Source organism: Barbus barbus (assembly GCF_936440315.1).
Source record: "Barbus barbus genome assembly, chromosome: 48".
In the NCBI taxonomy this organism is placed as follows: domain Eukaryota; kingdom Metazoa; phylum Chordata; class Actinopteri; order Cypriniformes; family Cyprinidae; genus Barbus; species Barbus barbus.
The window spans coordinates 13,087,445-13,111,422 of record NC_136726.1 but is presented as its reverse complement, the minus strand read 5'-3'; the positions used below and the strand labels follow the sequence as shown (position 1 = coordinate 13,111,422).

General features: G+C 35.4%; 1 protein-coding gene across 1 annotated transcript in view; it reads left to right on the top strand.

The window, feature by feature from the left end:
• LOC306866880 (polypeptide N-acetylgalactosaminyltransferase 18-like) overlaps positions 1 to 18,788 on the top strand; it is a 58,964-nt gene extending 40,176 nt beyond the window's left edge. The window contains exons 7-11 of the mRNA XM_079412298.1: positions 3,070 to 3,255; positions 4,623 to 4,760; positions 6,139 to 6,234; positions 12,475 to 12,639; positions 17,856 to 18,788. Coding sequence (XP_079268424.1) covers positions 3,070 to 3,255; positions 4,623 to 4,760; positions 6,139 to 6,234; positions 12,475 to 12,639; positions 17,856 to 18,002 — 732 coding nt within the window. The 3' untranslated portion in view covers positions 18,003 to 18,788. The remainder of the gene's footprint in view (positions 1 to 3,069; positions 3,256 to 4,622; positions 4,761 to 6,138; positions 6,235 to 12,474; positions 12,640 to 17,855) is intronic.
• The last annotated feature ends 5,190 nt before the right edge of the window (positions 18,789 to 23,978 follow it).

Below are 23,978 nucleotides of genomic sequence, written 5' to 3'. Positions count from 1 at the left end.
AAGATATTGCTTTTTTGTAATGTAACTTCTATACTGCAGTCATTTTTGCAGATATTTTGATGGACAGTTTTCTAAGATTGCACCTTGTCAGTCAAACTCACGCTGGAGGCACTGAAGCAAAAGAAAATTTCCCGTTTTGCTGACCCTCATTGACATTGTGTTGACGGGAGCTATTTTTCGCTTTGAAAGAGGGTACATGCTCCATAAAAGGTCAACGCATCTGTGCTCTTCTATTCTTAGCTCTTGCTAAAGGGCTCTGTTTATCAGTGATGGAGAATGAAAACTGTCTTTGATCATGTCAGATGTCAGCTTGGTTTATTTGCAATCTGTTGTGGTTCCAGGTAAAGAAAAATGACTTGGGCAGTAATGTCCCTTTGGTGACATGCTTATTGGTGGTTAATTCGGTCAAGGTAGGGGAGCGTTAAATACAATTGAGAGCCCTATACAAATGATGCAGATACATCATAGCAAATATGAAACAAAAATATTTTCCTTAATTTCTCCCTTTTTCCAGTAAAAATATGTAAATGTCCTTACAAAAATTAAATATATTTTTATTTATTATTATTATTAATAACGCTGGGTGGAAAAACATATTTCATGATAAATTCTCTGAAAAATATAATAATAATAATTGTTATTATTTTATTTTTTATTATAGCATTATAATATTAATGAAAAATAATGATATTTTCAGAAAACATGTAATGAAATAAATATTTTCCCCAGTGTTAATTTTGTTATTATTATATTTTTTTATTTTAAGAATAGAACAAGAATATTTTGTATACATTTAAATGAGAGATTATTTATAACATTTTGTGAGGTTTAAATTATTAAAACAATAAAGTAGTAAATTTAGCCAATTTTATTGCTTAGGTGTTTCGATTTTTTTGTGACAAATAAAAAAAAAAAAAAAAAAAAAAAACACAGATAAAATGATTTTTTCCATTGTAGATCACTCTCGGTGGTGTTTTTTGGAAAGCGACCAAGTCTTAAATGTCTCCCAGACAATATAAAGCTGATTTGATTCTCATTTCATGCTTGCGAAATTTGCTTCTGTGCGACAGATTACGGTCTGAATATCTCTGTCTGCAGCAGGTATTGTATGCAAATGCGAGAAATTATTTTTTAATGCTTCGGGAGAACAGACGGCTCAGTCATGGATCATTGGGATTGTTGTCAATGATTATGCATATGAATCATTCTCCTGGCAAATAGGAACAACACACATCTGTCCACTTCCTATTGAATCCCGCCCAACGAGTCATAGTGTTAAAAGCCTGCCAAACAAGCAGATTAGAATGAATATGATCCCCCCCTTCCCATTCAAACAAATAATCAGATAGAAAATACACCACCAGGTTCTCTTGAAACCATTTTTTAGTCTAACGCAAACTGGATGCTTTTAAATATACAGTTCAGTTGCACTGAAACGACCCTGACATATGCCTCAACCAGATGTTGCACTTCATATTTCATCAAACCAGGCCTGAACAAAGGTGTTTGGGTGTGAATGTCTGAATGAAGTTCAGCACACTGGCACATGGCCTATATAATCCCATGTGAAGATTTACTACAGAGATACTCTCGGTTTAAAAGCTCTGCTGGAGCACAGTGGGTTGGAAAAACCAAGAAAATCAAACCCACACACAGAAATAAGCCGCCATTTTCCATTTTGAGCTGCATAATGTGCTAACTGAGGGTAAATCACTGAATAAACATGTATTACATGAAACCACTGTAGGAAAACAGCAGCGTTTTGTGATTTTTCTCCCATCTTTACTGACACACCAGGCGGTGACTGTGTTGTTAAAGGGGTCATATGATGCAATTGCATGTTTTCCTTTGTCTTTGGAGTGTTACGAGCTGTTCGTGCATATATAAGGTCCCCAAAGATTAAAGTCTCAAACCCAGAGAGATATTCTTTCTAAAAGTTAAGGGCCCTATCATACATCTCGTGCAATGCGGCGCCAGGCGCGACACAAGTGTTTTTTGCTAGTTTCAGCCCGACACGTTATCATTTTCACGTCCTGTGCCACGTTGTTTAAGTAGCTAATGTATTTGTGCCTATTTGTGCGCCCATGGGTGTGCTGTTCTGAAAATGAGGTGTTTCAGATGCATTGTTGGCACATTACTATTTTGAGGTAACTGAAGTAGACTGCGCCATTGACCGACTAAAACCTGGTCTAAAGTCAATGGCGGTGTATTTTTTTTTTTAATTAAAGAGCGTGAAGAAAACGCAAAGAAAGGCAGCAAAACTTTTATTCTCGCTGTAGTATTGTTGCCGCCACCGCCATGTCATGGAGATGCTGTGTGTTTCCAAATACGGTGAGGGGCGTAACATTTCTGTCACAGGCTTGAGGTATTCGGACAATCACACGCAGTGGATAGCTGGCAAATCAGAGCACACCGTGCTTTTCAGAATGATGAGCTTTGTAAAAACCTAAATGTTTCAGAAAGGTGGGGCAGAGAGGAGCAACAATAATGTACGTATGTGGAAAATAATGTGTTTTTTTAACCTTAAACCGTGCAAATACATTGCATTACACCAAATACACAAAATAATGTTATTTTTAGCAACGTCATATGACCCCTATATGCAAATATGTTGAATTATAGCAAATTAAATGGCCTGTTTGAGCTTTTTTTTTTTTATTCTCCTTACTATGCGGTAAAAAAAGCCCCATATTGTTTTGTAAACGAAGAGTCATATTTAGGAGTTCATTTTGAACAAAAGCTCCGCTGTGTGGAAATTAGTAACCTTCCGTTGATAATTATAGAAAATGAGCATGCTTGATTTGAAGTGTATTGTTTAGCTTATTTGTTTTAACAAAGCCTTTTATTTAAAAAAAGTACAGTACTTTTTGTTCCTCATGGAGTTTTGATTTATGTGTTGTTTTTTTCAGTAATTTGGTTTATTTTGTTATACGACTCACATACTCCCTAACAACTCACAAAAACTTTTTGTGGACTGCCTAATGGATGTTAAAGGGCATTTTCAAGAGCTAATTTTTCTTCATCCTTGTCCAAATTCAAAACACGAGACATTTATGTGCGTGTAATCAGGTGTGGCTGTGCGGAGGAAGCGTGGAGGTCATGCCCTGTTCCAGAATAGCTCATATTGAGCGCGCCCACAAGCCCTACACAGAGGACCTGGCAACTCACGTCCGCAGGAACGCCTTGAGAGTGGCAGAGGTGTGGATGGATGAGTTCAAGAGCCACGTTTATATGGCCTGGAATGTTCCACAACAGGTACCTCTCACTTGCACTTTATACGAGTTGTTGAAGCTCTAAATTCTGATTGGATTGAAATCTGGGATTCAGAATCTTATAACAGGAAATAAATAGTAGTTGATGATAGTTTGTTATTCAGTTGTTATTTTCACTAAATTTAAAGATAATTTGTAATTAAAAAAAAAAAAGAAAATGCTGTTCAAAAGTTTGGGGTCTGTAATTTTTTTTTTTATATTTTTTAAAAAAGTCCCTTATGTTTACTAATGCTGCATTTATTTGAAATATACAGTAAAAAAAAAACAGTAATATTGTGAAATATTATTATAATTAAAAAGAGCTGTTTTCTATTCTAATATATTTTCAAATGTAATTTATTCCTGTGATGCAAAGCTGCATTTTAGCAGCATTACTCCAGTCTTCAGTGTCACATGATCCTTCAGAAATCATTCTAATATGCTAATTTGATGCTCAAGAAACATTTCTGATTGTTATCAATGTTGAAAACAGTTGTGCAGCTTAATATTTTTGTGGGAATCGTGATGCATTTTTTTACAGGATTCTTGGAAAAATCAAAAGTTCAAAAGAACAGCATTTATATAAATGTCTTTTCTGCCACTTTGGATCAATTTAATGAGTCCCTGCTGAATAAAAGTATGAATTTCTTGCAAATAGAAAAGTTTTACTCTCTCACTGAACCCAAACTTTTAAATAGTAGTGTATGAATTAAATAAAAAAAAGGTCTCAGATATATATTTGTATACTAATATGCTAAATTGCTTGGCAGCTGTAAGTAGCCTACAGTTAAATTTAATTATCCTTTGCACGTTAGAGTTTTTAGCATATTTTGTCTGTCACTGTTTTATAAAAGGAAAAAGCCACTGTAAGCCAATCTCTGCTGTGTTTTTAACCATGGTTAAAGGCGATTTAAGCACTCTGTGTCACGTTGTACCTAACACCATACTTTAACCATGGCAGATTTTCTGTAATACACAGCCTTGAGTGGCTTTCAGTTCTTTATTAGTACATGAATGTGATGGAAGTTAAAGGATTCATGCTGCTTCGTCATTTTAAGTTAAGATGTAATGGGCTGAAATGCAATGACCATGACTTATTTAAGCTAGTCATTAGGGCTTCTTAATGAGCTCTCACTTTTGAGCTGTACATATTCTTCCCATGACGTCTTGAAATGCCGCAGTATATAGCATCACTTCACTTGAAGTTACCGCAAGTGCCTGAAGGACAGAGATAAATGTACATTGACACAATAAGAGCTTTTCTTCGCTCGCAGCCCTGAGCCTCATGTTCTAGCTGTTAGATTCTGCACTCTGTAAATGAGTTCTTGTGTGCTCACGACTGCATGTGCTTGTGGGTGTTTGTGTGTGCAGGACTCAGGGATCGATATTGGTGATATCAGAGAAAGAAAAGCTCTCAGAGAGAGACTCCGCTGCAAACCCTTCAGCTGGTTCCTGAAGAATATTTATTCTGAGATGAGAACCTACACAGAGACCATTGCTTATGGTGTAGTGAGTATCCACTTATCAGCTAATAACAGTCATTGCTAAACATCCATCTACAAAACTGATGCATTTATATATTTGTGTGTAAAAAAAATTACCTAATGAATAGATAGAGAGTGCCAGGTTTTACTAGGCATTGGGCTTTTGTTTACACACGCACACACACACACACACACACACACACACACACACATTAGTCTTAAAAGTCCATAACTTTTATTATCAAAGCCATATTATATTGATCAAAAGTTTAAAAAATGCTTTAAAGAATCCTTCAAAGAATGTCTCACAGTTTTCACAAAAATATTAAGTAAAACAATTGTTTTTAAAAATTCTTCATGAACACCATATCTGCATATTAGAATGATTTCTCATGTTACAATATACATCTGAATTAATAACTGCAGAAAATTCAGCTTTATAAATATAAATAAATTATATTTTAAAATATATTAAAACAGAAAACTATTTTAAATTGTAATAATATTTGAATATATTACTTTTAATTATTTTGTTATATTTTAGTTTTTACTATATTTCTGATCATATAAATGCAGCCTAGATTAGTTTATGAGACTTATCTCAAAAACAAAAAATCTTAACCACCCTAAACTTTTGAACGGCAGTGTATATTTTCAGATTTTAGTTGACACAATGTGTTTCTTTAAAAAAGAGACTTACAGATTATGCATCAGCTATGTTAGCCTCATATGTTTCCCCTTTTTAAAGTATATATAAGATATTTCATAAATCAAAAAACTTTCTCATCATCCTGCTTTCACTGTTCAAGGACAAGTCTCATAAATTTGTTATCATTTTATCTTGTTTTGTTTCACTTATCAGGTCTTAAAACGTCGACACGTTTACCATGATTTTCTGTATTAATCAAATGTGCAAATCCATAAAGTAGATATTTATCCATTCTGAAGGCATAATAATATAACAACATAGCTTGACATAGCTCAGTGCAGTTTATTAGCAGTTAGAGACTTTGCTTATCTGATAAATGACATTGTTTCTCGTAATATATTGAGTTATAGAAACAGTTTGAACTAAGCATTATTTTTCTTACTCAAGACCTGCTGTTTCTTCATTTATCACAATGCAAGGCCAGCAGAGCGCTTTTCCTAATTGGCATTCTTTTGTGGAGTAGCATAATTAACAGCTCCATTGTGAAGACAAAGGAAAGCTGAGCTCCAGGGCATTTTCACACACATCGGCCATTAGCAGACTGAGAAAGAAAGATAGTTTTTGCATGCTTAATCCATCTTCTCCTCTCTGGTTTTGCAGTGTGAAATGGGCCTGATCTACTTGTTCATATATTGCATCTTTGTGTGTGTGTGTGTGTGTGTGTGTGTGTGTGTGTGCGCGTGTTTTCCTGTAGCTGAGGAACAGCCTGAGGCCAGATCTATGTGTGGATCAAGGTCCCGACTCTGATAACATTCCCATCCTGTACATCTGCCATGGCCTGACGCCTCAGGTTAGTGTCCAGTCCACTGCACCTTCTGGCTTTCATCCTTTTTCTGTCCACAGAAGGCGTGTAATTCATTTATATATATATATATATATATATATATATATATATATATATATATATATATAAGTGCTCATGTCTGACTCCATCACGTTTTCTGCTCTCTCTTTCCATGTTTCTCACTATATCTGTACTGTATGTGGCATTAAACATTTTCAAGAACTTATTTTTGGCCTGGAGGTCAAGAACAGGAAATAACAAGTAGAAACGGTTGGAACAGGATCAGAAAAAGTTTATTTGCACCTGTTTTAGCACATGGCTAAATGTTCTATTGAAAATAGAATTTTCAATGTTTTTGTTGACATTGCGAATATTTAGTTTGTTGGTTTGTTTAAGTTTCTAAACTATGGCTAGTTTAGCAAATCATTCTTTCAACTCGCAAAAAAGGTTTGTGTTGATTACTTCGACTCATTTACGCAAATCACTTAAAACTGTTAACCATTCCAATGAATCGATTATAATTCTGAATTAATACTCTGAAGCAAAATACGTTTGTCACTAAAACAGAAATATTCATTACAACTGAAATAATCATTTCAGTATGATTCTTCCTTCAGTTCATGTAGTGAAAAAAGTTTTTAAAAAGTAGGAGAATTGTTTTTTTTTATAAAAATTTTTCAATTTAAAGTTCATTTTAATAAAAGTTGCCGGAAACTTTGGTTCATTTATGTGAATCAGTTCAAATGGTACATTCCTCTAAATAACTATTTGATCTTTTGGATCTAAAACTTTTATTATTTGGCGATTTATTTGGCAACTATGGCTGTTTGGCTGAATTTTTTTTTAAACCATTTCAGAGCAAATACATAAGTGCTGCGGTATCAAAAGGCTGAAAAATATAAACATTGAATTTTTATAGCTATATCATTCATCCTTATTCCCATCTTCTGTACAAAGGCTCTGCACACTTCAGTTGTTTAATTCATAGTGAAAATGTGAGTTAAAAGACATTTCTTCCTCTATGAAGATTTCTCTTTTATGAAGAGTTGGCTTGTATGCGCTTGGCTTGCGCTTTCCCATCTTCCCGTCAGAATTGATCTCAGTGTTTTACAGTGATACACTGTCAATTTCTGCAACCCATAAAACCGTCATTGTATTGCATAAAACCTCTTCATTATTTTGTGCTAAGGCCCGAAATATGAATTTTTGAACAGTTGGGCTGCTCTAGGCAATCCAGTCTGCTTTTGTTTTTGTCTTATTCCTAGTGTATTACACAACCAGGTTCTACAAGCAAACAATATCCTGCAAAAATACTGTAAAAATTGGGAGCATTCTCCATAAAGCATCGACTCTCCAGGGAATTTCGGATTTAGACAGATTCCAGGGCTATTGTCACTATAATGAATCTCAATAAAGAGCAGTGACTTAGAACACAACCAGGGAGGGTTGTTTCACCACCACAGGGGCATCATTTAGATGAGGACGAATTGTAGAATGTGAATATGTGACAGAGATATATAAATAAGAGAGAGTGAGAGGGAGGGAAAGACAGAGAACAGCACTGTCAGCATGATTTTAACTACTTAGCTGGGTCTCTTACACCTGCTGAATTCATATCCGTGTGTGCTTCCAGCTCTCTTATTGGAAACGACACAATGGAGCTAAGCAATGCAGTATAATGTTTTCACTTTCTATTCTTGCTGATTCTAAACTTTCTAGAATCTGTTGAGGAAATCAGAAATACACCACTGCTAATTATAGGAAATTTTAGAGGCTCCAGGGCTTTAACTTGTTATTGTTAATGATATGTAGCTTTTATAATTAGTATTGTAGTATATCGTTTTTATTATTATTATTAAATATTACCTGTTTTATACATATATATATATATATATAAATAAATATATATATATATATATATATATATATATTTATTTATATACATACATACATACAGTCATGGCCAAAAATATCGGCACCCTTGGTAAATATGATCAAAGGCGGCTGTGAAAATTAATCTGCATTGATAATCCTTTTGATCTTTTATTTAAAAAATTCACTAAAATCTAACCTTTCATTGGATAATAATAATTTAAAATGGGAGGAAATATCATTATGAAATAAATGTTTTTCTCAAAGACACATTGGACACAATTATTGGCACCCCTAGAAATTCTCGTGGTCAGAAAACCTTTTAAAAAAATTGTCAAACAGCACCTACATCACATGCTGTTTGGGAGGGTTTCAAGAAAAATTCTCCTAGCTCATCCAAAAACAAACTCCAGCATATTCAGTTATCAGACACGACTGGAACTTCAAATAGGACTGGCTTCTATGGTCAGATGAAACTAAAAAATGAGCTTTTTAGCAGCAAACACTCAAGATGGGTTTGGTGAACACAGGGATAAAAAGTACCCCATGTGTACAATGAAATATACTGCTGTATTTTTGATGTTGTGGGCCTATATTTCTGCTGGAGGTCCTGGACATCTTGTTTAGACACATGGCATCATGGATTCTATCAAATACCAACAGATAAAAAAATCAATAAGTGACTGATTCTATTAGAAATCTTATAATGAGCCATGTTTGGATCTTCCAACCATACAATAATCCAAAAACAAACCTCAAAAACAACACAAAAATGTGTCACTGAGCACAAAACCAAGCTTCTGCTGGCCATTCCAGTCCTCTGACCTGAACCCTGTAGAAAATGAGTGAGGTGAACTGAAGAGAAGAAGCACTGTTCACATGGAGCTGTGAAGCTGAAGGATCTGGAGAGATTCTGGATGAAGGAATGGTCTGTGATCTCTTGTCACGTGTTCTCTAACCTCATCAGGCGTTATAGGAGAAAACTCTTATACTATTTTGGCAAATAGAGGTTTCAAAAAGTATTGAATAAAAGGGTGCCGTTAATTGTGGCCAATGTGTATTAGAGAAAAAAAATTATTTCATAATGATATTTCCCCCCATTTTAAATTCTTATTATCCAATGAAAGGTTAGATTTTTGTGAAATTTTAAAATAAAAGGATTAAAAGGATTAACAATGCAGATTAATTTTCACAGCCGCCTTTGTTCAGATTTACAAAGGCTAAATATTTTTGGCCATGACTGTACATACATACACACACAATTTTATTTTAAAATATTTTAATACATGCTAAATTATTTATTTTTAATATTTATTTGTTAATACTACTACTACTAATAATAATTATGTAATATGTTCTATAAATTATATATATATATATATATATATATATATATTATGCAATATTTTTTACTTTTTAATAGTAATAATTGTTTATAGAACATATTACATAAAAATAAATATCATTATATATTTTATATAAATCCTGCAATCCTACAGGGGATTACCATTTTGGAGAATGAATGGATTTAATGTAATTGTTCTCTCGCTCTTTCTCATTTCTCTTTCTGTGTATGTGTGTGTGTGTGTGTGTGTGTGTGTGTGTGTGTGCAAATATAGATGTATGTTTAAGTTCTCTACCAGCCAAAATATTTTTGCATAATTTACAGTGCATCTTATTTCTGTTTGCACACTTAAACTGACTTGAATCATTCTGATAGGATGTGAGCAGTCTCTGTACTCGTGATGCTGGATTTGTTTTATCTTTAATGGGCTGTTAGACAATACCTCAGCTAAGCGTATTAACACCGTGGCAGTTGCTCGGGGATTTGAGCATGTTGGAAATGAAGCATAGACACACTCTCTCTTTCTTTCAGTCCGTATCTCCCATTCATTGGGCAAAAGGAACATTGTTCCAACACAACAGCCATAAATCTCTCAAGAAGAGAAAAAGCAAGCCTTTCCTCAAGCAGTGCTAAATGAGTCCCTAGCAAGTTCTGTCCTTGTTTTTCTTCTCTCTTATATTATTCCCTGTCCCATTTTAGCCTCCATCACTTCCCGTCACAGTTCCAGTGCTCATCAAAGGATCCCGAAGGACATGCATTGTTTCCATTGTGAATGAATGATTAGTTGTTTTGTGTCCGTGGAGATGCACTTGCTGCCTGTTCAGCCTTTGTGTTTGCAGAGATTTTCATTTCAAGGTGCCTCACAAAAGTTTGAGCAGTTTTGCATTGGTGTCGTTCCAAAGTCAAACAATTTGATGTGATTTTACTGTAGGCTCAGGTGTACCACGATATTCTGAGAAAAAATGGTCCTGACACACATAATCAGTCTCAGTGGAAAGCATGGTAGCTCCCAAACGATACCAGAGATCTGAACTGATTTGGACCTGAGGAGAAGAGGAGAATGCCTAGCTCTGTATCAGATATTGCATAACTGATTGTAACACAATTTTTGGATTGCTAAAGTCACTCTAGACGGTATACAACCAATTTAATCTATGTATTTGAGAGAAGTATGCGTTCTTGTGATGCGCTGCATGAGCCATCTAATCAATAATACTGTTAGCACTTCTCCAGGCTCAGGTTTTTGAAGTGAAATATCAATCCATCCAGACCCTGAAAAAGAAATGTGGGCATATTGCATGAAATGAATTCATTCTGAAAGTGCTTGTTTTTCAGTAAGGCGAGGGATTAAAGTATGAGGGCTATTGATTTAGGACTTGGTCCAACAAAATGTGCATTAGTGATTCAAAGAAAATGTTGAATATCAAAGACTTTCCTTGTCTGTCTTCTTTTGCCTCATGCCATCAAACAATGCACACCTAAAGTTAATGTGAATAAATTCATTTAGTTTAAGGTAAATTAATTAGCCCATTAAAATATTTTTTCAATTTTTGTAAATGGGAAATTTAAATAGAAATATTTTTCTATAAAATAATAATTTATTATTTTTTTATTTAAAAATGACTATATATATATATATGTGTGTGTTTTTTATGTTTAATATATTTTTTAAATTACTATATATACTATAAGTGTATATGTGTTTGTGTGTGTGTACATATGTAAATAAAAGGATAAATTGTTGTTGTTTGTCACGGAGCTAAGCAAAGGATTCAGGATAATAGTCTTTAATAGTCCAAAACAAGTGGTAACTGGGCTTGGCAGGAACACACACATAGCACATAATACGGACATTTAACACCAGACAAAGGAATCAAGCTGCAGACAACACTATAAATACAGGGCTTAATGAGGGGTAATGAATGGGACACAGGTGAATCAAATGAGACACTCAATGAGAGGGAGAAACTAGGTCATGGGGAGCACATAGGAAGAAAAACACACAGACGGTCCATGGGCGTGACATTATGATTAGATCAAATATTTTACATAATTTCTGTAAGTAGAACTTTTAATTTCACAAAGCATCCGAAATGCTAAAGTTATGAGAAATTTGTGACTTCAGCTTTTAAATGTATACACCTAAAATCAAAGTAATGATTTATTTGAGTTAAGAAATGTATATATGCAAGTGCTAACACTTAGGTTAAAAAAACAGAACATGTATCGAAGTGCAGCTGTGAAAGGTCCCATTACTGACTTTCTTTCTACTTCCATTTCTTTCTACACACTTTGTAGAAGTAGCCTATTGGCATTCAGCCCATGTTTGAATGGTGGGTAGGAAATTAACAAATGAGAGTCAGTCGATAAGAAAAAGTTATTCTTCCCTCTTGAGCCCATTAAGATGCAATACTAGGTATCAACACTGGGATTTGGAACTGAGCCACATTGTCTGAGAGATTTCATGGGAAATACACAATTATCAAACATGAATAATTCATTTTATTGGCTGGGTAATACAGAGCTAAATAACACTCGCTGTACAAACAGACAATCAGACGGCCCAATTGAATGGATCAGAATGATAAAAGATATGCCATGATTATTATTGCAATTGCTTCAATGTTCAACATATAAGTGTTGATGCAATAGTTTCTTTACAAAACATGCTTTTCTTTACCAAATTTATTTTATAAATTTTTATTGTACAAAATATGTGATTTTTTAAAAATGTTTTGTGAAAGTCTCTTATGCTCACTATGGCTTCAATTGTTGAGTCAAAAATACAGTAAAAATAGTAATATTGTGAAATATTATTACTATTTAAAATAACAGTTTTCTATTTGAATAAATTGTAATGTATTCATGTGATTAAAAGCTACATTTTCAGCCTCATTACTTCAGTCTTCAGTGTCACACGATCCTTCAGAAATCATTCTTATATACTGATTTGCTGCTCAAGAAACATTTCTTAGTGTAGTCATATTATATGTATAATTTAAGCATACTTGTCTCTTCTGTTGTTCTAGAATGTGTACTACACAAGCTCTCAGCATCTGCATGTTGGAGGCTTGAGTCCGACCATCGACGACGACGATAACAAGTGCCTGGTGGACGTGAACGGCCGGCCGCGACTGCTGGAATGCAGCTACGCCAGCAACAAGCACATGAAGCTCTCCTGGCTCTTTACTCAGGTACACTTTCATGGGAAACAATCAGTTGTATGCTCAAAACATTTTTTATGCTGGTTTTGGTGCCCTACATCTAAATAAGTATAGTATTGCAGTGGTCAGTTTTTGCTGTCTGGTTTTGCTGTCTGGTGATTTTAGTATCATATTTAGAGATACTAATGTAGCTTTATTAATAGTTTTAAATAGTTTTATATTTAGTGTTTTAATTTTAATGTTTTTGTAATTTTTATTATTATTATTTTTCAATTTATCTATACAGGTACATCTCAAAAAATTTGAATATCGTGAAAAAGTTAATTTTTTCTTGTAACTTATTTCAAAAAGTTAAACTTTCATATATTTTAGATTCATTACAAGTAAAACATTTCAAAAGTTTTTTTGTTTGAATTTTGATGATTAGAGCTTACAGCTCATGAAAGTCAAAAATCAGTATCTCAAAATATTAGAATATTTACATTTGAGTCTCAATTAATGACCATCCCTACAGTATAAATTCTGGGTATCTCTTGTTCTTTGAAACCACAATAATGGGGAAGACTGCTGACTTGGCAATGATCCAGAAGACAAACATTGACGCCCTCCACAAAGAGGGTAATTCACAGAGGGTCATTACTGAAAGGGGTGGCTATTTACAGAGTGCTGTATCAAAGCATATTAAATGCAAAGTTGACTGAAAGGAAGAAATTGGTTTGGGAAAGGTGCACAAGCAACAGGGATGACTGCAAGCTTGAGAATACTGTCAAGCAAAGCTGATTCAAACACTTGGGAGAGCTTCACAAGGAGTGGACTGAAGCTGGAGTCAGTGCATCAAGAGTCACCACGCTCAGACGTCTTCAGGAAAAGGGCTACCAAGCCACTTCTGAACCAGAGACAACGTCAGAAGCATCTTACCTGGGCTACAGAAAAAAAGAACTGGACTGTTGCTCAGTGGTCCAAAGTCCTCTTTTCAGATGAAAGTAAATTTTGCATTTCATTTGGAAATCAAGGTCTGAAGTCTGGAGGAAGAGAGAGGCACAGAATCCAAGCTGCTTGAAGTTCAGTGTGAAGTTTCCACAGTCAGTGATGATTTGGGCTGCCATGTCATCTGCTGGTGTTGGTCCACTGTGTTTTCTCAGTCACAGCCAGTCCACAGTCAACGCAGCCATCTACCAGGACATTTTAGAGCACTTCATGCTTCCTTCTGCTGACAAGCTTTATGGAGATGCTGATTTAATTTTCCAGCAGGACTTGGCACCTGCCCACACTGCCAAAGGTACCAAAAGCTGGTTCAATGACCATGGTGTTACTGTGCTTGATTGGCCAGCAAACTCCAGACCTGAACCTCATAGGGAATCTATGGGGTATTGTCAAGGGGAAGATGAGAGACACCAGACCCAACAATACAGATGACCTGAAGGCCGCTATCAAAGCAACCTGGGCTTCCATTACACCTGAGCAGTGCCACAGGCTGATTGCCTCCATGCCACGCCAAATTGAGGCAGTAATTCATGCAAAAGGAGGCCCAACCAAGTATTGAGTGCATAGAAATTAACATACTTTTCAGAAGCCTGACATTTCTGTTCAAAATATCCTTTTTTTTATTGATCTTATGTAATCTAATTTTCTGAGACACTGAATTTTGGGTTTTCATGATCTGTAAGCCATAATCATCAAAATTTCAAGAAATAAAGGCATGAAATATTTCACTTTATGTGTAATGAATCTATGTATGGGTTTCACTTTCTGAAATGAGTAACAAAAAATATTGACCTTTTTCATGATATTCAAATTTTTGTAGATGTACCTGTGTATATATATATTATTGTATTTCAGTTAATGTTTGTTTTATTTCAAGTAACAAAAGGGTTTTTTATAGTTTTAGTTAATAGTTGTAATAAGCTATAATAACCCTGGCCATAAAGAGCTTCATTGCATTCTACGCAATCCTCATTACACACAGACATCCTTTACTGCACAACTCATTTAAAGCAGATGTCAAAGTCATTCCCTTTTTTTGAGCAAGTTCTGGGATCATTGAAGTACTACAAAACTTTCCCTTAAAATTTGCTGTCAATTTGCAGCATCTGTTCGCCCTCCGGCTGTGCGACTACAGTGGCCACTTTCTAGATATCGAGCATTAATAATTCAGAGGTGCGTGTGTGTGTGTGTGTGTGTGATAAAGCTCTCTTAATTCAATTCGTGCACTGTTCTGGATTGTAGCAGATATCTTGATTATATCCGTGCGTAATATATGCGTCTCTATTAAAAGGCAGGTGAATTAATAAATGTCACAGCAGGCGGTGTCGTCTAAAAGGTTTAGCTGAAGTGTGCTGGAAATGTCAGAACAGGTTATTAGGAAAGGGTAATGCTGCCCCCTTGGGAAAGATGTCGAAGTAGATGAACAAACACACGCTATCAGGAAAAGTGTAAGAGTATGAACCATATAAATTCTGACACAAACCCTAGGGACGTGCTTTAATGTCTCACACGAGCTCGGTGGGATAGCCACCTTTTTTCTTCAAGTTATTTAAAATGGAATCAGGTGGGCTGAATCCATTGTGGCCTTTTAGGTGCAATGAATAATTGATGACAAAGGCAGTGAAAGAGTGATCTGGCTCTTGACTCATAGGAGAGCATCAGAAATGGCTTTAATTAAGTCTTTATCGACTCACATTGTCTGTTGACAGTCTGCTTTTCAGACTGTCACCAGGACACCGCTTGGCAGGTCGTGAATTAATGTACCGTTAAGTTTACCTGACATATGCACCCAGCTGAATTATATTATTTAGCTCTTTAGGGCGTTTGGCACCACCAGCAGTCAGTGATATTATTATTTTAGGGAGGCTGGTTTGGAACAAAACATAACTGAAGCAGATGCTGTGTTCCTGTCGGTGACACCTGTTCAACGGTGCATGCCAGATTATTTTTTAAGTACTGGGGTACTTAATAATACCTTGTTTATAATGTACATGACCACGAAAAATTACATGGAGTCATTACTACTTAAATTCTTTTTCACAAAATTGAAATATAGAGTGAGAGAGAAACAGTGCTGGGTAGGTTACGGATTACAAATTACTTGATGAAAATTGTTGTCAGTGATGTAATCTATTAGTCATTTTAGGTAATGTATTCTGACTACTTCTGGATTAATTTTGGATTCCTTTTGACCTAACTTTAAATGTGATTTATTGTTATAAAAAAAAAACATCTTTGTCAACACTTTAGTATAGGAACCAATTCTCACTGTTAACTAGTTGCTTATTAGCATGCCTATTATTAACATATCAGCTGTTTATTTGTACATATAAAGCACATATTCTGCATGACCATATTCTACATCGCTAACCCAATACCTAAATTTAACAACTACCTTACTAGTTATTAATAAGCAACAAATTAGGAGTTTTAATGAGGGAAAAGACATAGTTTATGGTTTGTTATTAGCAAGAGTTGGACCTTAAAGACCAAGATAATATTAGTACAGAGTTTCCCAAACTGGGGGAAATGAAATGTGTTGTTAAATTACTGAATTATTTACTTTAAATCTCAGGGGGATCTTCAAGTAAATATTTTATATCAATGTGGTTTGACTGACGAAATCTTGGGAATCCCTGCATCACATGAACAAACATGAATAAACATGAAACAACAATGTCAACAACAAGTTTTAAATATTTTTGTCAGTTTTTAGTAACTTGAGTAATTATGTTTTCAATACAAGGTATAATCGACTGAGAGGTGCTTTTATCCCCAAATTCAGAAGCATGTATTGCAAATTAACATTTGAAGAGTTTATTTGCAAAAACAGATAACTCCGTTTTTTATGTTTTTATTGTTTTATTGTGTTAGTTAGCTGTATTTTTGTATTTTTACTTAATCAAAATAACCCAACTGCGGTTTGATTGAGATTAATTGGAATGCACAATGAAAAAACACGATTTTTGAAAATGTGTTTTTGCAAATGAACTCTTCATTTACATACATGCCCATTTATATTGTGAATACGTACTGTATTCAATATGACCCACATTCAAATTTTATATGAAGTAAAATTGAAAAGTGAAAAAAGCCCATTATTCTAATTTTATATCTACAGTTGTCATCTTATTGGTTATTTAATACTTGAGTATCACTTGTGTGAGTTGAACATGTTAAGCAATCACACAACCATTTAAATAATACTCAATACAATTGAAGGTCAATGGTATAGATAATTATATCCACAACAGGCTTATACACAATGAATTCTTCCTGTTTATTTAAAACGGAACTTTGCTTTATATAATTGTAGGATGCGCCTCATGAGTCACTGGCGTAAATCGTAATGAGAGGAGGCATGTTGTATGACTCACTTGCTCAACATTTAAAAACATATAGCTAGTTGAAAATCTAACTAGATGCAGAAAAACTAGATTTTTACATAATCTGAAGATAATGTGTGCTGTTTGCTTGTGCAAAACATTGCATCGTGGTTCTAGAGTGTTCTAGGGTGATCTTGGTTGCTGATGTAAATTTAATACATGGGGTTAGAGTTTTGTTCAAGTATAAAGTTGAGTTTTAAATAATGCACTACTCTACCATCTAAACTGTTCTAAATTTCCACCACTAACCACCACATGAAGGTATTCTATCCAATAATTTAGTTTCACACTTAGCACAGTGTATAACATTTTGTTTTCAAATGCTAATGTTGCAGCCAAGGAAATGAAAAGTGGCATAAAAGTAATACAAATATTCCAACTGTGCATCTTCAATAATATGATTTAGCCTGTGTAGCGAGACATTTGGTGTTGCATACACCTTGGATTTCATACGGTGGCAGATGATTGGACGAGGGCGACACTTTGCCCGCGGCCTCCTCTTTCATGTTTCAGCTGTCTCCGGAGCCTCCTTCAACACTGTAAGGCTCTCAATTCTTCAGGCTCTTCTTCAGAAGCAACCACTTCAGGAACATCACTTTCCTTTTGACATAGTTCTGAAAGGCTTTGGTGGTGTATTTCATACTGTATTTACTGACTGAAAGCAATATGTTTCTCGAGGTGCAAGTGACGCTTTGATTTCTCACTTAGCGCCTCTTGGATTCGGCATTAGAAGGACAGGTCTACTCTAACATTTTAAGATTAATGGATTCCATTGCCTCTTTTTCTGAAAAGCATCATAAAAATCAGCATCCTTCATGATCCTGGACCAATTCAATGTCATTGTTCACTCATTTTGATGTGTATTGTGTCTTGCAGGGAGGCTCCATTCAGAATAGGAAGTCGAAGCGTTGTTTGGAGTTGGTGGAAAGTGCGGACGTGGATCATGGATATCAGCTGGCCCTTCAGCAGTGCAGCAGTCAAAAATGGACAATTACCAACATATTGCCTGGGAAAGTTGTATAAGCATAGTGTCTAATGGGACGCATCTCTGGATATGTAGTGGACTGAGATAGTGTCCCTTTACACATTGTTGTGTCGAAGGAAGGCTGCTGTTCTCTTTTATTTAACACTGTAAACATCATGTCTTGTGTCGGACCTCAAAGCCAACATTGATCAAGTGTCAAACATTTAATTTTGACCAAAAAAGATGGTTTAGTCTAGAGACAATGATGCTTAAAGGGATAGTTCACACAAAAATGAAGATCCTGTCTTTAATTACTGATTCTCATGTCGGTCCAAACCTGTAAGACCTTCGTTCATCATCTCAACACAAATTAAGATATTTTTGATGAAATATGAGAGCTTTCTGACTCTCCGTAGACAGCAAGGGAACTACCACGTTCAAGGCCCAGAAAGGTAGTAAGGACATCATTAAAATAGTCCATGTGTCATCAGCCGTAATGTTCATAATATCCGTCTGTTGCCATTCACGAGAGTACCGAAGGTCTTATGGGTTTGGAACGACATGAGGGTGAGTAATTAATGGATAGTTCACCCAAAAATCTAAATTCTGCCATTATTTACTCATCTTTTTCCTTTTTTTCAGTGAACTGTCTCTTTAAATGTTCTGCTGTATTATTGGCTTTTGTGTATTTAAGCATTTAGTAGTTTTGCTACTGTGTAGCACAATTTTGAAATGTTTTTTTCTCAGGTTTGTGAATGATGATTGTGATTATTTGATGTGGAAAAAATATTTTATAAATGTAAATAGTGTTTCTAAAAAAAATAATAAATCAGAATCAGAATGAGCTTTATTGGCCAAGTATGTTTACACATACAAGGAATTTGTTGTAGTGACAGAAGCTCCGCAGTGCAACAGAAGGACAGTAACAGGACAGGACACAGGTAATGAAACAAAATAACAGGAAATAGCCAATGACCAATGTACAAAGCAGCAAAAAAAAAAAAAAAAATACACAATATATAATATATAATATAGGCGACTATGTATGTAAAGACTTTTAACTCATCGTTCTTGAATTTTGCATTAGGCCATCTAAAGCTGGTTAAAACAGTGCTTTCTTCAAAGTATGGAAATGTAAAAATAACAAATGCCATGGTATAAAAACTTAATTTAAGTTCAAGAAGTCTCTATTCATACAGTTTCTCTATTCATACCAAAAGAGTTCTTGCATTCACGGAAATTAAAGCTCCACATTCACAGTTCAGTCAAATTCATTTATGCTTTCAGGAAAATCTCCTATTTTCTATCTTCCCATCTCCTGTGGGACAAAACCATCATTTTAATCAAAGTCAGCAACACTTGACATGCTCACAGAGCTCTGAGCTATCCAAATCCCTCAAATCTCTCAAACACAGACACGCATGCTGCTTGAACAAGGAACAACAGTTTCATGAGTCTTTCTGTCATTTATGTTTCCTATGAAAAAACATTGGAAAGACTGGAACCTCAAAGACAGAACTGGAGATTGTTTGTTATATTTAAACCACTGAAGCATTTCTTTATTTACGCTATTTAAACAATTCAAAACGTCTAAACATCGTCTTGACAACCTCTTGGAAAAGCAACTTGCAAAAGCTACAGTACATCCCCTGAGATGGGAATCTAAATGAGTTTTAGAAGTGCATTTGTCAGGAAGTCTCCAATATACCTGCATCCTTGAAATAGTTTGTATCGATTTAAAAAACAAAACAACTAAAAAAACATCCACACTGAGACCGATCATAACAATTTCTAATCTTCCTTCTATTTCCCCTTTTCACTTCCAGACCTGTCAGATAAACAGTTTGCCTCCTGAGATGATAAAACTCCTATTCCGACTGACCTTCTGAGGGGCAAAATGAACCCTTTTTTGTCGGGAAGCACAATGGTTGGACATAAAAGCTTTTTATAAGAGCTTCTTGGCCTGTAGTGGAAATAATGACAGACAATAATGTTAAAAAATATATTTGAGTAAATGCAGTTTGGTTGTTTTAAAATATTTCACATTTGTGATGTAACGAGGGGTTTAGTTCTAGTTCTATTATTCAACATCTTTAGACAGTAAAGCTGTAAAACAATAACATTGCAGTGACTACAAATGGTTCACTACATCCATACGAATGGCCTTGATGACAATAGAAAATCGTCTCCCTGTCCTGCTGTATTTTACTGCTGAGTAACCAGAAGAATTAATTTAGCAGTATAAATTCTGAGCATGATCATTAATCAAAGTCATTAGGTGCAACTGTCCCCGCTTCACTGTCTCATTGATGAGAGTATTAGAAGTGTGAGAGGCCCAGAGCATTTGGAGAGCTTATTATCAGGCCTGAAAAGTGTTGGGTTAGCACTTTTGAACCTCTTAATCCCACAGGCTGAGAAGCAAAAGAGTTTATTAAATTACTGTATTCTCCCAAGGACCTTCCACTAACTGCTACAGCTCTTCTACTTGAAATGCTGTGCAAATAGAGCAAAGTAATTAGAATACTGAACACAGAGAAAATTTGTTAATCTCGATTATAGTGAACAGGAAATTGTTTTTTGGCAATAATATTATTCACACTACATAATGTTCTGCATTTTTAGGTAGCTATTGTATGAAACAATATTGTTGCAGTCAGTGTTTTGTACATTGTAAAGATAGGGTCACATTTACCATTGTTTGGCGAATTTTCAAGGCGAAATACGAATGCTATCTCGCGGCCAAGTAGCCTATTTTACGAGGTGGCTAATTCGTACGAATTCGTACAACCTCACCCTGTTGAAAAAAACCAGCATATGCTGGTCTGGTATGTTTTGAAGCATGACTGCTGATTTGAGCTGGTTTAAGCTGGTTCGTAGCTGGTCATGATCTGGTTTAAGCTGGTTCGTAGCTGGTCATGAGCTGGTTTAAGCTGGTTCTTAGCTGGTCATGATCTGGTTTAAGCTGGTTCGTAGCTGGTCATGAGCTGGTTTAAGCTGGTTCGTAGCTGGTCATGAGCTGGTTTAAGCTGGTTCTTAGCTGGTCATGATCTGGTTTAAGCTGGTTCGTAGCTGGTCATGAGCTGGTTTAAGCTGGTTCGTAGCTGGTCATGAGCTGGTTTAAGCTGGTCATGTGCTTGTCCTGAGCTGCTTAGGACCATCTTAGGACCAGCACATGACCAACTTCAACCAGCTCATGACCAGCTAAGAACCAGCTTAAACCAGCTCAAACCAGCAGTTATGCTTTTAAACATACCTAACCAGCATGCTGTTTTTTCAACAGGGCAGAGAGCACTCATACAATTTTGTTCCTGTAAATACAGGAATTCACACGAATGGGAATTTCACGTAAGAGCAAAAGATCTCTACGCTGTTGATTATAAATAATGGACTTTTTTGCCCTATGAAATTTCACTGATAGCCTACGTACCTCACCTTTATTTCTTTTTATTAGCAGGCGCTAAGATCCTATATAGACCACCATAAAAATCTCTAAAAGAGTATAAAAAAAATATTTTCTCAGAAACCCTATATAATAAATAATTAAGAACATTAATTAAGAACAATAATTAATTAAGAATATTAGCCAACATTACCTTGTATAATGCTTAGATCATTAGCAAATGTTAATTTTGTTCAAAATGTCATGAAAATATAAGAAAACTTTTAATATCTTTTTTCACAGACTTGCTGGAGTTTTTTAATTCACCCCCAGAAGGCCAAAAACTCTGGGTTTAATGTTTGATTTTAGGCCTGTGTTTTATGTGTTTTAATGTGTATCCTTAATGTAAATTAAAGTGTTTCCTATTGAACCGACAGTTCCATATCTTGAAAATATCAAATACTAAACATAAGAGAATGGAGGAGTCCTTAAATTCAGCTGCATTAAATGAGATAAAAGCTTATGGTTTTTAATTCTCTTTCATGGGTGTGAAATTAGCCTGTCCCATCTGGTGCGCACTGGCCCACTCAGACATTTCAAGGAGCATATTGCTGTTCGTTTGTATATTTAGCTATTGGCACCATCTGCATTAATGGAAACTGAAACAAAAGGAAATAATGACAGTTCACACAATCATATGTTGCTCAGCGTTCATGCTGTGGTGGATAATGGAGCAGAAAAGGGTTCAAGCTTGATTAACTGGATTCTAGCAACTGTGAAAGCCTTTCTGAAGGATGCTGGCAGGAAATGGCAACAAAAGACAACAGCAAAATTGTCTAATTGTCTTATTGTTTTCCCAGACACTTGAATCTTGAATCTTAATTGCCATCAGTTGACGGAGAACAAATTGTTTTAGTTGAAAAGACCACACTAGAGATTTAAGGTTAGCCAACTTAGGAAAATAAAACAAGGTAAATGTAATGGATTTTTTTATGCTCAGCAAACCTTGAATATCCCATAATTCATGAGTTGTCTTGGATTTCTTAATCAAGTAACACACATTTTCAACTTTAAATTCAGTTCATTTTCGAATCATTTTCTGTTTTTGTTTTTCCAGCGATCAGCTCTTAGGTCCCAGACACAGAAGTAAACATTTTCAGAAGAGCAAGAGGGTATAGTCAGATTTCACATGGCTGAGGCAATCGATTCGTTCAATGCAATGAAGAGCGCACCTACCCACAATGCCGTCTGTCCTGACTTTGGCCTGGAGCGGGTTTGTTTCATTTGACATGCTTGGCAGGTCAGTGAACTGAGGTCTCTGGTGCTCATGAGCTTCCTTCCAGCTCTTTCTCTTCCATCAGCTCAAAACACTACAAATATTGACCCGAAACGGCTTTGAATTTGGCAGGGATATCGGGGGGAATTCGACCCTTTCTGTGTTTTTGTTGGAAATACACACAAACATGGCACGGCCAATGCTGTCTCCTCCATATCTTTGAGTAAACCTTGCCTGCCTTGAGCGAGAGATCTGCCACAACAGCATATGCCAAAGAAATAAACCCCTGAAACCAGCTGGATGAATAACCAGAGCTGCACTTGAGACTATTGAGGAATAGCTCTCAAATCAAGAGGGCAGTTTTGAGGAGGATCCAGCCACCTCTGGACATCAGAAGGCTGGTCAGATGCTTGACTTTTGCTCGAGTCTGTTGGTTATGTGAATGAGTCTTCTGAGAGCCTCTCAAAATCACAGGCCCCAGTAAAATAGCCAATATACAATCTGTTGGTTTAAATACTATATTTTGTATCACAGCATACGCACAATACTTTGTTTACAATACGATCTTAACAGAGAGATTCTCCACTCCTGGCAGCTTCTGCCTTTAATTTAAGTCTCAGCTTGTGTCACAACAAGCACTTCAAAGTAAAGTTTGATGTTTTTTCATTGCTGCAAGAGTTGGTAGGTTGTTGTTGTTGTTGTTGTTGTTTTACATACAGTTCACTGGCGACATCTGCTGTTCATGAATAATCTCTCCGGTTGGTTTCTGTTTTACAATGCTTTAGGCAAGAGCGCCACACACTGCTTGCAATATATTATTTCGTTTAATGAGGCATAAAATGTCATAATTCTATCCAATATATCCATTTATAAATCTAACCAACACGTTATTTCTAGTTATTTATTTATCTTGATATAATCAGTATTTAATGCAATCAAATCAAAGGCAATTTAGTAGTGTGCCATAATTCCACTTTTAATTTATTTAGCAATTTTTGTTCTTCTTCATAGTTTAGATTATTAGTTTACATATATTACTAAACTCTTTTATTATTAGTTTTTAAAAATGATCGATGCAGATAAAATAGTCATTTTTATCAGTAACAATAGCTTAGTAGTAGTTTAGATTATTCATTGACATTTATCGTATTATTACTTTGATCAATGCAATAACAGCCAACGTGATTATTGTTAATTATGTCTGTCCGAACACCTAAATTAATGATATATTTCAAAATATCTGCATCCATTTTCTTGCTGAAGAGTTGTCTTGCCCAGGTGAAAAACAAGTACACTTCCATAATGCACTTAAAGTACTCTATTTTCGCGCACTAATTTTGTACTTAATACACTAAAAATGATCCTTTAGTACTTCTTAAG